At 38.2% G+C, this 16340-nt stretch overlaps 1 protein-coding gene across 1 annotated transcript; it reads left to right on the top strand.

Annotated features, from left to right (window-relative positions):
- The first annotated feature begins 4828 nt into the window (after positions 1–4828).
- Positions 4829–5597, top strand: LOC140935716 (uncharacterized). Its single transcript, XM_073385292.1, has 2 exons — positions 4829–4924; positions 5018–5597. The coding sequence occupies exons 1-2, from the start codon at positions 4844–4846 to the stop codon at positions 5399–5401; spliced, it is 465 nt and encodes a 154-aa protein (XP_073241393.1). The 5' UTR covers positions 4829–4843; the 3' UTR covers positions 5402–5597.
- Positions 5598–16340: the final 10743 nt, after the last annotated feature.

The raw sequence follows: 16340 nt of genomic DNA, 5'->3' as shown, positions 1-16340 counted from the left end.
GGTGCTGTTTCTATACCACACTTTGCGTTATTGCAAAATACGGGGTGTTTAAATCTTCTGTTCTCAACTCAAAAATCACGTCCAGTCAATTGACCCGATCGGCGTCAGAAAGTCATTGCTGGCAAAAAAGGAGCACTTTACTGGGACCAAGGTTTGCGCTAACGCATAATGTGGTCTGGCAATTGTGACGTATTTTGCGTTAACTCAATCTGTGTTCTAGGTTTTAAGACCAAGGTTTGCGCGAAAAAAATATCGCAAACCGTGTCGAACGTAAAGAGTCACATTTTGAGATAAGTCGTTCCGTGTCCTTCCAAATAAACAGGGGAACCCAACGACGGTGTCCTCCCAAATACATTGAAAACCGCTCTTTTTAGGCTACCCAGAGTACAAATAGATTTGCAAGGGCTTCAGTGCTATATTACCGTAAAATTCCAAAAATAATCAGCGGGGCTTATATTTTTCAAAGGCCCTTTTTGAGGGGCTTATGTTCGGAGGGAAATTTGCGTCTTAAAATCGGCTAGGCTTATACTTGGAGGGAAATTTGCGTCTCAAAATGAGGGGGCTAGCTTATAGTTAGAAGGAAATTTATGTCAGTAATTTGCAGAAAGTTTTAACTGAAACTCGTCTTGAGGACTTAGACCTTTTTAAAACACAGCCATGCAAGGAGTCCAAGTATACTTTGTCTATATGGACCGAAGAAATCCAAGCCAAGAGTGAGGAGTAAACTACACAAACAGAAATAAACTGTGACACTTTCTGACTGCAATCATTTGGGGCTTGTGATGGATCTTTGGCAAGACAAAAATTTATATATTTTTGCTTTGTTTTGTTTTGTATTTGAGGGCGATTTCCAAGTTCAAGACGCCCGAGGGGCTTATATCCGGAGGGACGATTTTACGGAGGATTTTTTGCGTTACAAATATGGGGGCTTATATTTGGAGGGGCTTAATTTCGGAATTTTACGGTATTTTCCCGGAAATTTAAGATACAGATTAACGTATTACGAAAGTTAGAATTTTTCTGGTTCCTCTCTCCATCACATTTTCGAACCCGAAAATTTTAGGTTTCGTATTTTGTAAGAAATTTTTAGCCTTCCTCAAGTGATAGAAAATTCTAGGCAATATTTGCTTCTATGAACAGCTATTTTACAGAAAATTACCCTTGGGTTCCCCTGAATAGTCAGTATTTTGCGACAGCGCGAAATATGGTTCCCAGATCGTGGACTATTTATAGGCTTCGCTTTTCAGGCCAGGATTTGAGTTATCTCAAACTGTGGACTGTGGAAAGAAGTCACATTTTGCGTTAACTCAATCTGTGTCCTACCAATCAATCACCGAAAGTCACTCACCTTTCTAGAAAAACTAGTGATTTTACAACCGTTCAGCCTTCATATTAAAACCGGAAACACTAACTGTTTCCTGCGCCAATCAAGAATACAACACAATCAGCGAACTTACGCATTTTCACCAGTAAAGACCTGTCTTTGAACGCTTTATTTGTATAATGAACAGAATCAATTAGTGTCATATTTTCGTAAGCCGGTTCGCTTTTTATTCGAGTTCGCAATATTCATAAGATGCAGAGTATCTGTATATGGACTTAGATGGTGAAAATATTTTGCGATTTGACTTGTCCTCTCCGCCATTCTTAATGTAAAATGCCAAAAAAGACATTAAAGATACTCTCCTTCTCAGCCTTAAAATCCGAAATTGTGTTGTTGATTCGGCCGCCATGTTTACTTAACCTTGCAAGACAAATTTTACTACCGTCCCCGACCCGCTAAACTTGCAAATTTTGCTCCAGGACCAAACTGCAACGGAGGTTCTTTTCCAGTCCTATGCCGCGACTACCACGATAGATCGCATGACCTGATTGGCTTGCATATCACATTACGTCAGAGGACATGTTCACAAGATAGTACATAAGTGCAACGGTACAACCGACAAGGGAATTTAAACTGTGAATGGAAGTTGCTCTCGTACAATCTGTGACTCAATCACCCCAGAAACGTATTTCGTTTTTAATTTTTATTACAAAGTACATAAGTTTTTTTTTTTTTATAGCGATAAAGCGCAATATTTAGCTATAAAGCGCTAGGGCTCCCTGGGGTGAATTGAGTCGGTGATCATTAGTAAATAAATGACCCCACCTTTACCATATATGTAATACAATCAGAGCTTCAAAACGAACGGCGCCAAAAGTGTAGTGTTCGTGCACGCGGTTCCTATAACTGATCTCGATACTTCGATCTAAAAGAATCGTTCTCGTAGCTTCTTTAATTTTGAAATGGCAAATCACGAGCAAAAAGTAATTTGCGAATTTCTCGCTTTGTTGAAAACAAACCCAAATGCTTTGTCCAGCGTTTTGCAAAAGACACTGCTACAGGCAGCGATTACCTCCAACGAGCAAACGGATGCGTTGAACTCATCAAGCACGAGCTCTCGATCTACATCTAGTTCACCCACTTCTGACGAAGAGTCTGCACAGAACACTGGGGCAGTCGACATCGTTTCCACCGGCACCACCGCTTATAGCGCAGAAGATCTTCTGGCAAAACGAGGGGCAAAGGGCAAAGGATCGAAAGCCCAACAAACATTTCGGGTAAGTCCAATCTTAATTATATATTTAGCCATTTATTACAACTTGCGACAACCGAATCTTGAAAGATCTTGAAATAGATTTATCTTTCTCGTGTTCTTTTACTCGTACATATTACACGTACGTATTCTTTACAAATAAACTTTATAATCTCAGCTCGAGCGCGGATCAATCGAGAAAATTGTTGACTTAAAAGTGTGAGATTTCAAATTGAAGATTTGGGTGATACAGATCACTACATGTATGAAGCCGAATGACGCTTTTCTTCGCTCAACACAATATCTTAATCTCGATCGGCTGGCAGTTGCCTTAACTTTATGCGATAGATATAAATTTCCAACGTACGATATCCCACAGGCGCAAACTAATGATCATTCCTCAACTCTTCGGGCAATATTAATTGTAGGGGTAAACACGCTCTAAAATACACGGGGAGAATCGACGGCGTAATTAATGGCCTTTCCTTTGCTTTCCTAACTTGGAATTATGTTTGTATCATTATTTATACGCTAAAATGTCCGCTGCACGTTCGTTGGATTCAAGTTTAAAAAGCGCCGGCGAATATTGAGTTAAGAACACGTGCCTACTAGTATATTGTAGAACGCGATCAGCTTTCCAGATCTAGAAGTAAATAGAGCCTGCAGTACAGGGAACAAGGTTTGGAGAAATAACAATTCGGCCGGCTGGGGTACTATGTTTAATTGACAGTGTAAGATTGTGTTAGCAGCTAGGCTTCGATTCACAGTAAAAAAGAAATCAAACTTTAACACTTCGGATACTTTCTAAAATGATAAATTTAATATCCCGGTATATACCAAGTTCATTCTTTAATTTGTGTACGATTGTTTACAGTTTGTGTTGAGGGAATCTGCAAAGAAATGTGGTCTATGGGAAAAACCTTCTCTTATTCGAGAGATCAGCTGCAGAACCCGATCGATCGAGTAGAAAGCTATACGATCGAATCTAGCTATAAACGCGCGCGCGGGAAATTGCAAATTATTAACGGTCGTACATTTCTTCCTGCGCGCTAAGCCCAAGATGAGCCAGCTATTGGAGAAAGTTAACTACTCATGGCGTCTTAATAAGCTTACATTTCAGATCGAAAATTTTGGTTTCCGTGCGTAGCAAAGCTACAGAAAGCCGATCGATCGAATCTAGCTAACGCGCGCGCGGGAAAATGGAAATTACATAACTTGCTGAAAGGTAAAATCATGGAAGAATTTATAATGTTGTAGACCCTTTTGTCAAATGACCTTTTAATTTTACGTAAACTCTGAATTATTTTTGAATGTTAGCTAGTGTTTTCAAGGAAGCCGTACCAATATAAAACTCTTTGCAAAAACGGATGCGTACGCGGCGGGCGAACGTCGATCTGATGATTCTGATCTGCAATTTTGCAAACTCCCATTTATTCCATGTGTTGTTTTTAGAAAGTAGTGCATATTTTTAGAATTTTCGACTTAAAGTTTGTTTTGAGGGCAACTCTCGATAGACAGCATACGTATACGAATCTTATGCGAAAATAAGAGAAACTGACTATACCGGTAAATAAGCTTACATGCATGTAAGACTTAAATTATATGTGAGACTCTAACGATCATTAATGGCCATCCGACTGATTAGGCCGCGCGCGTCCACACCGATGCGTTTAAAATATATATACTTAGTTTGAAACAAAGCGTATACTTTTCAATAGTTTTTGTCTATTGTCCACACAACAACGCACGCTGCCAAGAGTTGTGGAGACATTTGAAAATGGAGCCAAACAAAAACACATAAGTGTGGACGGGGTCGGCCTATTTAACAATTGTTGTTTTCTCAATTATTTTCAGTTTGTGTTGAGGGAGTCTGCCAGGAAATGTGGCATTTGGGAGAACCCTCCTCTCATGCGAGAGATTAACATGAAAACGCTGGAAGTGTTTACTAAAAAGGTATATATCTAGACTGATACTTTGTATCTGCAGTGGAACTTCTCTAATTATTAGGCCAGCTATCAAAGCCAAGGGTGGCCGCTTAATAGGGGTTCGACTGTTTCCTTCAACTGTATTAGTAAGTCACTACAGAATTTATTGGACCTTTCTGTAAGTAGTTACCGGGAAGCTACAGGTACAATATTGTTGTTTAAAAAAATATGTGCATGCATGTAGATGGGTGGGTGGGGTGTAAGAGGAAAAAAGGAAAAGTAGTAGTTAACTAATATAATCTGCTTTTTGAATTAATTCAAGGTGACTTTAAAAAACTGGTCATGCAGTCCAACTTTCTGAAAAGTGACGATAAAGTCGAGCTGACGGGACCAAACACGGAGAAATATCTCTGTGAAATCCAGGTAAGTACAAGTAAAAACAAGCCAGGATGAACGCCAGGAATTAATAGCCATTTATCACTAACATTTTTGCGTATTTAATTTCTTTATAATTAGGTTGGTCAAAAATTTTACTGGCCCGAAAACCAGTTGCTGAAACATGTGGCCAAATCAAAGCAAAGTAAGCCCAAGGAACCGGAGAAAACGGCAACACAACGTAAGCCCAAGGAACCAGAGAAAACGGCAACACAAAGTAAGCCCAAGGAACCGGAGAAAAAGGCAACACAAAGTAAGCCCAAGGAACCGGAGAAAACGGCAATCAGCAAGGAAAGCCAAGACCTGCAGGTGACACCAACCGACAAACAAACAGAGCCAACAAACTATTGCAAATATAATGGGTATGTGTATGTACCTGTTGGTGAGGCTGTCCATACCCCTGCGCCATTACCAGAAAAGAGGCGCCGAATGGCAAAAGTCAGTTTAGATTTTGATTACATATAATTTATAATATACATACCAGTTAACAATTATTCCCCGCAGTGGAGGTGGCTAGTGGTGGTGTTTTAGTATATACCAAACCAGTGAGATAGAATCCCCAAAATAATTGATTTGTTATCTCTCAGAATACTGCAAAAAAGTCTTTTGCAAATACATTTGTGCACTGGGAGGTGAATAGCACATGCTATCCCGAGTTTGAGTAGCCAATCATGCAGCGCATAACACACTGTCCACTGGCTTGATATACTAATTAACGATATTATATTATCAGAAATAATATAATTTGTTTTATAGAAATTTATAATGATAATTAAATTGATTTATTAATTGAACATTTTAATTATTAAAATATTATTCTTTACAGGATCATATTTTGATCTTGAACTAAATTAAAAGTACTAGTGCTAGTGTCGCTTATAAGAATTTATTATTATCACTGCTGGCCAGTGGATTGATTATTTTTAAATAATTACTTATATTATATTTATGATTCATTATCATCATTACCTTATTTCAATTATGTCTTTATTAACTGTGATGGATGGGTTTCTATAATAATATAGATAGTTTGGTTTATACAAAATACAAAACATACATTTTCTTCTAGATTTTATATATATAACTTTATATTTTAATAATTAAACATTGTAATTTGATTAGCCTGTCCTGGTGACCGTTAACTAAAAATAAATTGTTCTTTCTTCAGGGTTAAATTGCCTGTGTTCAATTTGCTTAATGAAATTGCTACATTTTGGTTTCATTAGAGGCTAGGATCGGACCTGGTGCCGGACTTGCAACGATGATTTGACATTGACGTATATATATGTGTATATATATGCCACTTGCATTTTAATTGGGACAAATCATCTTGAAATTAATTAAAGTTAATGAAAAATTGACGACCGAGCTATATATATACATGTAGTAGATCGCTATATAAAGTAATGATCATGTCAGATTTAATTTAATCACATGATCGATCATGATCAGGCCAGCTACATGAAGCTATAGGCTGCATATAGATCATGGGCATGCGCATGATCTGCATGCATATATATATATATATATGATATGTCCGGCCAGGTACGTATACCGGATCTGAGATGATCAAGATAAAGTGAAAAAGAATGTGAAACTGAAATTTCACATGTTTACACATCAATCAAAACAGGTTTCACATAGTTTTTCACATCATATCATTAAGCCTAGTCTTACAATGCATGATGTGAATTTTCTTATTTCACATAGTTTTTTCACAGGTTTCACATAGTTTTTCACATCATATCATTAAGCCTAGTCTATACAATGCATGATGTGAATTTCCTATTTCACATAGTTTTTTCACATCATCCATGATGTGAAAAGGACCATCCCATTTCACTTGGCTTTCACATGGTGATTTCACACTGTTTTTCACACATGCCCATGTGAAAAAGCAAGTGAAATTTTCACATGTCTTTCACATGATCTTCACATGCTTTTCACATGGTTTACTCCAGTAGTGTACAGTGGTGGATTGCCTACATGTATAAGCCCATTTCCTATCCTGTGCTTTCTGTTCACGATCATACATTCACATACTTCAAAGAAGAAGTGGCACAGTGTGTTTAGTAATGGTAATAAAATAGGGGGTAGATGGTCATCATCTGAAGCCCTAAAACACATCAACACACTAGAATTACAGCCTCGTGCTATGTTTGGCTTGAAATATTTTGCTGAACAAAAAAGGGATACATATCCAACTGTAGCTGGATAATACAACTGCATGTTGCATTTTTATATCAACAACATGGGCGAATCTCATTCCCAAGAACTAGAAGAAATAGCTCGGGATTTGTGGGACTGGTCTATTGAATGTGAAATCTGGATCTCAGCTGTTCATAACTCAGGAATTTGTGATGTGGATGCAAATGACCAGTCTCGTAACCTTCATGGGCTCTAATGGCAGAGTACAGGTATTCCATGTAATTCTACCAGAATTCACTGGGCTTAATATTGACATATTTGCCACAAGGCCTATCCATAAGCCAGATGTATACTGCTCTTGAAAGCCAGACCTGGGATGGACCTTTGTTGATGCTTTTTCATTTAACTGTAAAGCTTACAACTTTTATGCTTTTCCACCATTCAGCCTGATCCCTGCCTGATGAACAGGTTGATGATTGTATGCTCTTAAAATAACAGAGAAAATTATCAGAGAAAATGCTATTGAACAAAAGAAAAAGAAACCTGGGTTAAGAGCGAATTAGCCTTCAGACAACTGGGCTCAGCTTTACAAATACCCATGGATATTGTACCCAGACAAGAAACTTCTCCAACACCCAGGCCATCAGGAACCACACCTGCCCTGGAAAACACTCCAGTAATGTTGATGTTATATCCTGTCTCACGATAACCTTAAAAAATACAACCTTTCTGGAACAGTTGCAGATATCATCAGGGCTGTTGTGAAAGGCAGATTGATTGTTATTCCCCACAGATCAGTGAGGCTTTCGAATTTCTGACAAGCTTATACATGTATGATAAAAACCTTAGTTACTCGACCTTGAATACTGCACATGCAGCACTTTCACCACCATTTCCAAAACACTGGGACAACTTTAGTTTACTCCCCCCTTACAGTATGTTTTACGATAGGACTGTTTGAGAACCAAGCACCCCAACCAAGGTACAGGGAAATATGGGATGCATTAACAGTTCTTAAATATCTGGCCACCCTTACTCCACTAGAACAACTGTCACTCAAACACCCGATATCAAAGCTGATAATGTTGCTTTACTGGATACAGGTCAAAGAGGACAATCAATCCACCTGTTGAATATATTGATGCTATGCACCACACAGATTCGTCACTCACATTTCAACCTACAAGTCATACCAAAACAAGCCAACCTAGATGCCCAGGGTCACCTATTGTAATCCAGGAGTTGAAGCCTGACCTGCAACTATGCCCACCGCATACACTAAGAGCATAACTTCAATGCACCAAAACCTTAAGAGAATCTGAACAACAGTTCCTTGCAATGGAGACTACCCTGGAATCAATGTGACACCTGTCATTACTCTTGCCTTTGAGAAAGTTGTGATGTCTACAACCTTCATGCTCAGAGAATTGTGGTGAAAGAAGGCGGTTCATGTACAGATGCCCTAATATGATTCAGCAGAAAGTGTGCAAGTTTCTGGATGATACCAATTGCGTTGCTGTTAGGGTGTTCACTATGGGTTTTAGCAAGGCATTATTTTAATTCTCTAACAAACTTAAAGGCATCCTACCAAACCTATATCTTGTCAATTGCAGTACAGAATGCAAAGGTGGTATATAACAATGTTAACTGTGATTGGAAGCATGTAAATACATTGTCAGCGTGCAAAGAAGGTTGTGTACGATAGCCCAGGGCTAGTGGATTTTTCTATCAAGCTAGTGAATTTTGTTCTTAACTTGCGCGACAGGCAAATGCTGTTTTTTAGGGAATTTCAAATTACAGAAGGATTGTAATCAATCCTGCTAATCAAAAAGGGTTTGGGTCTAGCTGAAATGACTTGTGGGCTGGTACATGCTAGCTACAGCTTGCCCAAATGACAGGCTGTAAAACTGACTTCCTTTGCAACCTGATTGTAAGGGTACTACACAAGGAAGTGTAAGCAGAGCATATTTATTTAGTACCTTTCTGAATGACTTAGAGATTACTGTGGATGGAGAGACTGTATGTTTTAAATATGCTGATGACTGCACAATAATGTTGCTTCTGTATTTACGAACAATGACTCAGCACCTGAACTTATTAATAAGTTTTTAGAGTGGTCTAGTAGCAATTTAACGAAACGTAATCCCTGTAAGTGTAAGGAGCTTGTTTTCCGAAAGAAGAGACATAACATCTCCCACCCATGGGGATTTTTAATCAAAATAAACTTTATGTCCTAACAATACAACACTTTTGATTGTATTCGTACAATATAGGAGGTGATTTCTCTTCTCACACCCACAGTGTTAAGAAATGGCCTTGCGAATGCACTATGCTATCTCATGTGATCTCCACACTCTGTTCATCACATTATAGAATTCCCATCAAACTTCAACTTACAGGTTAAGTCTTGCTTAATTTTCCAATTCTGATTGAACTTTTACCTCAGCGGGACAGTGTCCTTTACACAAATCCACACATGCGTACTTGAGAAATTGGTAGGATTTGTTCTTAAGATTGTCTGTTACATATGTACAAGTAAAAGCCATTTGTAGTGTCATGACTCGACCTTTTATTGTGCGTCTCAAAAAATACAGCACTTTGACTAATGGAATGTGATAAATTCAAAACATTCTTGAAATGTTCAGGCAATCCATTAAAAATGGAGGGGGACTGGGGAAATTCATGCAAACAGATTTGTCGCCACAAAGAATGGACCCTGACTTATTATCATTCCTTTCTAGATTTATCTGAAAAGTTTTTCCATTCAAAAGCTTCCTTTTTTTTAGTTTACTCTGTATATAAAGAATGTCGAAAAAGTTTACCAAAGACTACTTCAATGTGCTGCTCAACTGGGAAATCATTGACCTAACCATGTCCAGGCAAGCTGAAGAAAACTGTTAGCGGCACGTGTGTCGCAGCATCAACAAGAATTTTGCAGGAAATTTACCCATAGTGAACAGATGCAGTATTGTTTTCAATGACAAACATTAAAGATATAGAGAACAACTGAAAGCAAATAAATGCTGACTAAAATTGTTCGTTCCATTCCCATGTTGTGATTGAAAAAAGGGAAAAACTCAAAAGTCAAGGGAACGGATCTAACTGCCTCCAAGCAAGAGTTTACAAGATGGAGATGGTCAAACAGGCTACCTGATGATCTCTTTCAGAGACTCTTGTGGAAGTACTTGATCAAACCACTGCCGCTTTCTCTCCAGGAATCTATGCGGCAGTTAAGACAATTCCATTACTTAACCTATTTTGGTGTCTGCTGCTGAATGCAGTTTCACCTCGATGAAAAGATTAAAAACTTTGCTATGTATTACAATGAAAGATGAGCGATTTCATCCTTGGCGATTTATAAACACAAAGATGTTAATGTTGATAACATCATCACTAAATTTGTGCAACAAAAGGGGAGGTGCCTCGCCTTCTGTTTGTAAACATTTCAGTACCAGCTCAAAGAAGAATGTTTTAAAGGATTTGTTAACATCACAATCTGTTGTAAACAAGCCTGTAAACTTCTGCTCTGCCCCTGCGTATCTTTCCTGATTATTGTAATCTGAGTTTTCTGTAAAAGGCTTTAATGGTGTAAAATCCATCGTCACACATTCCTACATGTCAGTTCTTCACTGAATGATTTGAATGTGTTGGTGTCGTAAAAGCTTGACAAACGAAATATGTTTCAGCAAATCAGATGAATGAAGTAAAAAACATCCACTTACTGTCAAAATGTTTGTTATTGTAGTTATTTTTTCAGGCATATTATTCATAAGATTACACATGATTACATGAGTTTTCTTGGATAATTTTGAATAAATAGCCCCTTGCAAATTTTTCAAAATTTACTCATGCTTGTTTATTGTACAAATATTTGGGTGAATGGAAGAGGAATTTTCTCTGACACGACCCAGCTGGCATATTGATTATTTGAAAAGTAGGCTAAGTTAAATAAGCACACAAAAATACGTTACAAAAGGCTCCATAGAACTTGACTTTTAGTGCGTTCAGAGGACAAAAGTCTAAAAAACACCTGGGCAAACGACGTTAAACGCTGCACTCTGACTGCTTTCGGAATTTAGCAATTGATCGACGAAACAGAAGCATTAAGTTACATTGTCAAATAAGACAGATAAAAAGGCAAGCCCCTTCTTTTTCGGCAGTGTTCTAGACGACGTGTTTAAAGAAAAGTTCGGAAAGTTTACAGTACAATTACTCCACTTCTCTTTAAAAATTAGGCAATTACGTCGCTAAGATCTAAGAATACCTCGAAAGACTTACATGTGTTGTTGATCCTCGTGGTACGGTTGTCCTTCGGAACGCGCTTCAACATGCCATGAAGAATGTCAACCAGGTCTTGAAACTTTTCACTCCACCGAAAGCATGAAGTGCTTTCTGAGCATCTCTTGGTTATGTAGTTGCATTTCAGCAATAGGTTTGAATTCCGAAACAATGAACTGCTCACCAACTTTCAGCTGTTTGCATGAGGCTTTTATGCCTATGCATAACACGATAACAAAACGAGAAAACACTGGGCAAGTAATTCATGGCAGTCTCCATATAGACTCCTTAATATATTAGTGCGATATTGTATACCCCTATATATCTTATGTGTACCCACGTTTACCCTAGTAATACTGTATACCCTGTATACCCTATATATCCTGTTTACCCTTGATTACCCTAGTAATACTGTATACCCTGTATACCCCTATATATCCTGTTTACCCTTGATTACCCTAATAATACTGTATACCCTGTATACCCCTATATATCCCGTTTACCCTTGATTACCTTAGTAATACTGTATACCCTGTATACCCCTATATATCCTGTTTACCCTTGATTGCCCTAGTAATACTGTATACCCTGTATACCCCTATATATCCTGTTTACCCTTGATTACCCTAGTATATACTGTATACCCTGTATACCCCTATATAACCTGTTTACCCATGTTTACCCTAGTAATACTGTATACCCTGTATACCCCTATTTATAAAATAACTGAGATAGTACGCGTGATCTGATTGGTCAAAAACCTATGGTTTATTATACCGGTAAACCCATAGAAAAAGGCATCCGGACCACGAGCCATAAACAAAACCCGCTATTGATCTGCAAACAACGATTTTAGAAAGGCTAAAAAACAGAACAAGTTACTTACCCAGCCCTTCTTAATATTAAAAACGTTGGTTTCCACATTTTATTACTGAGCCTCACAATTCGCTACTGCCATAGCTTTAGAAGTTATAAAGTACAAAGCTGGAAAACAGTCTACATTTCACGACGATGCCAATCGCAGAGAAAGACAATAACTGTGTGAATTTCTGGTGTAGAAAGTCTCTAGGAAAACTTACCCATGTGCCAACCAGCAACAAAACGGATAGTTTTAGCATTCTTGATTTATTTTATGTCAAAATTAAATGCCTTAATGAAAGAAATTGTTCCAAAAAGAGATCTCTGATCAAGATATGGTACAAAATCTGCCGCTGTAGGTTGTAAACAAGCTGTCAACGATGATGAAAGATGTCAGAGTTTCGTGCCGGTTTTTTCCAACATTTGCACAAATTATTCGGTGATATCGATGCCATAACCTACCTCAAACCACCTGACTTCACGAATCGACAAATATTTACGCCAATATGTGGCTACGGCAAAGAAACCTTTCTCCACCACTGACATATTTCCATCGGTCGCTGTACGCGCATATAAAGTTACATGCGACAACTTCGCAAATGCAGCCACGTCGTTACCGCAGCATTTCTTGATCATAATAGTCCAGAAAACAGATCTCAAACCACTGCAGCTTGTAAAAAGTGAATGAAGTCCTCCATTACAATAGCTGTCAGTTCCGTCTGTAACAATGAAATTCTTACGGATCGACTCAACAAAATACAGCTGCGTACAGTCTGATGTTCAATTAATTTCTACTTCTGTAGTAAACAAACCATGAACGTATTCTTTCATTGTATGTTCGCATGAATATGTGTTGACTTTTCCTGTAAAACAACTTTCATAAGTTATCATGTAATGAGTGCAAAAACTCGTGTTTTGAAGTGCTGTTGTTTGTTGTTTGACTGAACTGAGTTTTGAGAAAGTTCAACGCTATTAAATCGTGAGTCATGATTGGCTTATGATGACTTTAGAGAGAAGACGTGACTTGATCACGGTACTAGAACCATATTTTTTACCTAAAACACTCCATTCTTCTAGAAGTTATTTTATAAAAGCAATAGACCACACTTTCTATGGGTTTACCGGCGTGATAACCCACTTGGGATGTTGGGAGAACACTCGAAAAGCTTGTAAATCACGAGCCTTCGGCTCGTGATTTACAAGCTTTTCTCGTGTTCTCCCAACATCCCGCGTGGGTTATCACGCCGGTAAACCCATAGAAAGTGTGGTCTATTGCTTAAATAACCTGTTTGCCCATGTTTACCCTAGTAATACTGTATACCCTGTATACCCTTACATATCCTGTTTACCCTTGATTACCTTAGTAATACTGTATACCCTGTATACCCCTATATATCCTGTTTACCCTTGATTACCCTAGTAATACTGTATACCCTGTATACCCCTATATATCCTGTTTACCCTTGATTACCCTAGTAATACTGTATACCCTGTAAACCCCTATATAACCTGTTTACCCTTGATTACCCTAGTAATACTGTATACCCTGTATACCCCTATATATCCTGTTTACCCTTGATTACCTTAGTAATACTGTATACCCTGTATACCCCTATATATCCTGTTTACCCTTGATTACCCTAGTAATACTGTATACCCTGTATACCCCTATATAACCTGTTTACCCTTGATTACCCTAGTAATACTGTATACCCTGTATACCCCTATATATCCTGTTTACCCTTGATTACCCTAGTAATACTGTATACCCTGTATACCCCTATATAAACTGTTTACCCATGTTTACCCTAGTAATACTGTATACCCTGTATACCCTTACATATCCTGTTTACCCTTGATTACCTTAGTAATACTGTATACCCTGTATACCCCTATATATCCTGTGTACCCTTGATTACCCTAGTAATACTGTATACCCTGTATACCCCTATATAAACTGTTTACCCATATTTACCCTAGTAATACTGTATACCCTGTATACCCCTATATATCCTGTTTACCCTTGATTACCCTAGTAATACTGTATACCCTGTAAACCCCCATATAACCTGTTTACCCATGTTTACCCTAATAATACTGTATACCTTGTATACCCCTATATATCCTGTTTACCCTTGATTACCCTAGTAATACTGTATACCCCTATATAACTTTTTTACCCTTGATTACCCTAATAATACTGTATACCCTGTATACCCCTATATAACCTGTTTACCCATGTTTACCCTAGTAATACTGTATACCCTGTATACCCCTATATATCCTGTGTACCCATGAATACCCTAGTAATACTGTATACCTTGTATACCCCTATATACTGTGTACCCATGTTCACCCTAGTAATACTGTATACCCTGTATACCCCTATATACCTTGTGCACCCATGTTTACTGTATACCCTGTATACCCGCTATTTTCAATAGATCTATAAATACAGGCATCTTTCCTACCGACTGGAAATGTTCGAAAGTTATACCACTCTTTAAAAAAGGAGAACACAGGGACCTGAACAACTACCGTTCAATTTCAATCATCCCGGTTGCTGCTAAAGTTTTCGAGAGAATAATATATAATCAGGTTTATGCGTTTCTAGTGGATAATAATTTGTTAACAAGTAGCCAGTCCGGTTTTCGAAGCCTTCACTCAACGGTTACAGCTCTTTTAGAGGCCACTAACTGCTGGGCCTATAATATTGACAGTGGCAACGTGAATTCAGTAATATTCTTAGATTTGAAAAAAGCTTTCGATACCGTGGATCACAAGGTTTTGGTATCAAAATTGCATGCATACGGGATTCGGGGTGCAGCATGTAATTGGTTTGAGTCTTATCTAAGTGGTCGAATCCAGCAATGCAGCGTCAATGGCCATCTCTCAAATAGTCGCTCGCTAATATGCGGTATTCCCTAGGGAACAATATTAGGGCCTAAAAGTGCCAAGCTCAGTGCAAGTGCCGCAACTGCGACAATCGCAGTCAGAATCCCCAAAAGCCGTCATGCCGGTGTGGAGAAAGCAGGGCTAAAGGACGGAAAAAAGGTCAAACCTCTTGCATAGATGTAAGTGGTCAGAGGCGAACAAAATGTCCCTGCTACTCCAATGGTAAACCTTGCTCTATCCTCTGTTCATGTTTCAACTGTGAAAATAGATATGGAATAAGAGTTACTCACAGCACAGACGATTGTAAGGCAGAGAAAAAGAAAAGAATAACTTCTACACCACCATCATTGAAGAGGCGGCGAACAGCAGCTATCCTGGAGGAGGAGGGATCTGATTTGCAGCCCGGACCATGGACACTCGAAGAGAGCTGTCTGTTAGACTCCGTTGAGTCATTCATTTTGAACACGTGTGTTATCCCAAGTTACAGAAATATATCCATATTGTATAATTTTGTGAGCAAGAGTCTGCGTGGAAATAATACACACTTTACAGTGACCTCTAAAACAGAGAGGCAAATTCAAGGAAAATTGGAATTTGTAAGAAAAAAACATTTAGCTCCAAAGAATCTTTACTATGGTATTTCAGTTCTTGATAACCAGGGGAACTCGGACTGATTGTTCTATTACCGTATCAAATGGTACCATCCACAAGAGAAATATACTAAACATTGAGCATTCTTGACTTCGGCCGTTATATTTAGAAAAAAATAGCTTTTGAAACAATTTACAGTGTATTAAGAATCCAAATGATAATTTTAAAGGCCTATTGTGTGAACGTCATATTATTCTTGTAAGGCAACAAAATCACGCGAGGATGTGATGGGCAATGGGCAACACACCCCTTAATTGTCTGTATAGTAGTCAGTTGCCTAGTAAAATAAAGTCGCCTTTCAGATCACTCAGTCTTTCAGTCAGATCGGGGCTAGCCAACAGTTTGATCTGCTAACCAATAAACTTCGTTGATCATACATTGTGGTCTATGTTTCCATCTGATTGATTATAAAGTGGAAACTGTTAGTATAGATTATAAAAAAAAATGCCATTATAAAATGGAGAATAGCTGGAAGATTCGTTCTATACTCTCTATCGACAAGCAAAAGCCGTGATAGCTAATTTTGTTCAATCAGGACTTGTGATTTTGGAAACAACAACTTCATCATCATCAT

Source organism: Porites lutea, chromosome 1 (assembly GCF_958299795.1).
Source record: "Porites lutea chromosome 1, jaPorLute2.1, whole genome shotgun sequence".
NCBI lineage: Eukaryota > Metazoa > Cnidaria > Anthozoa > Scleractinia > Poritidae > Porites > Porites lutea.
This window is presented reverse-complemented; position numbering and strand designations above follow the sequence as displayed.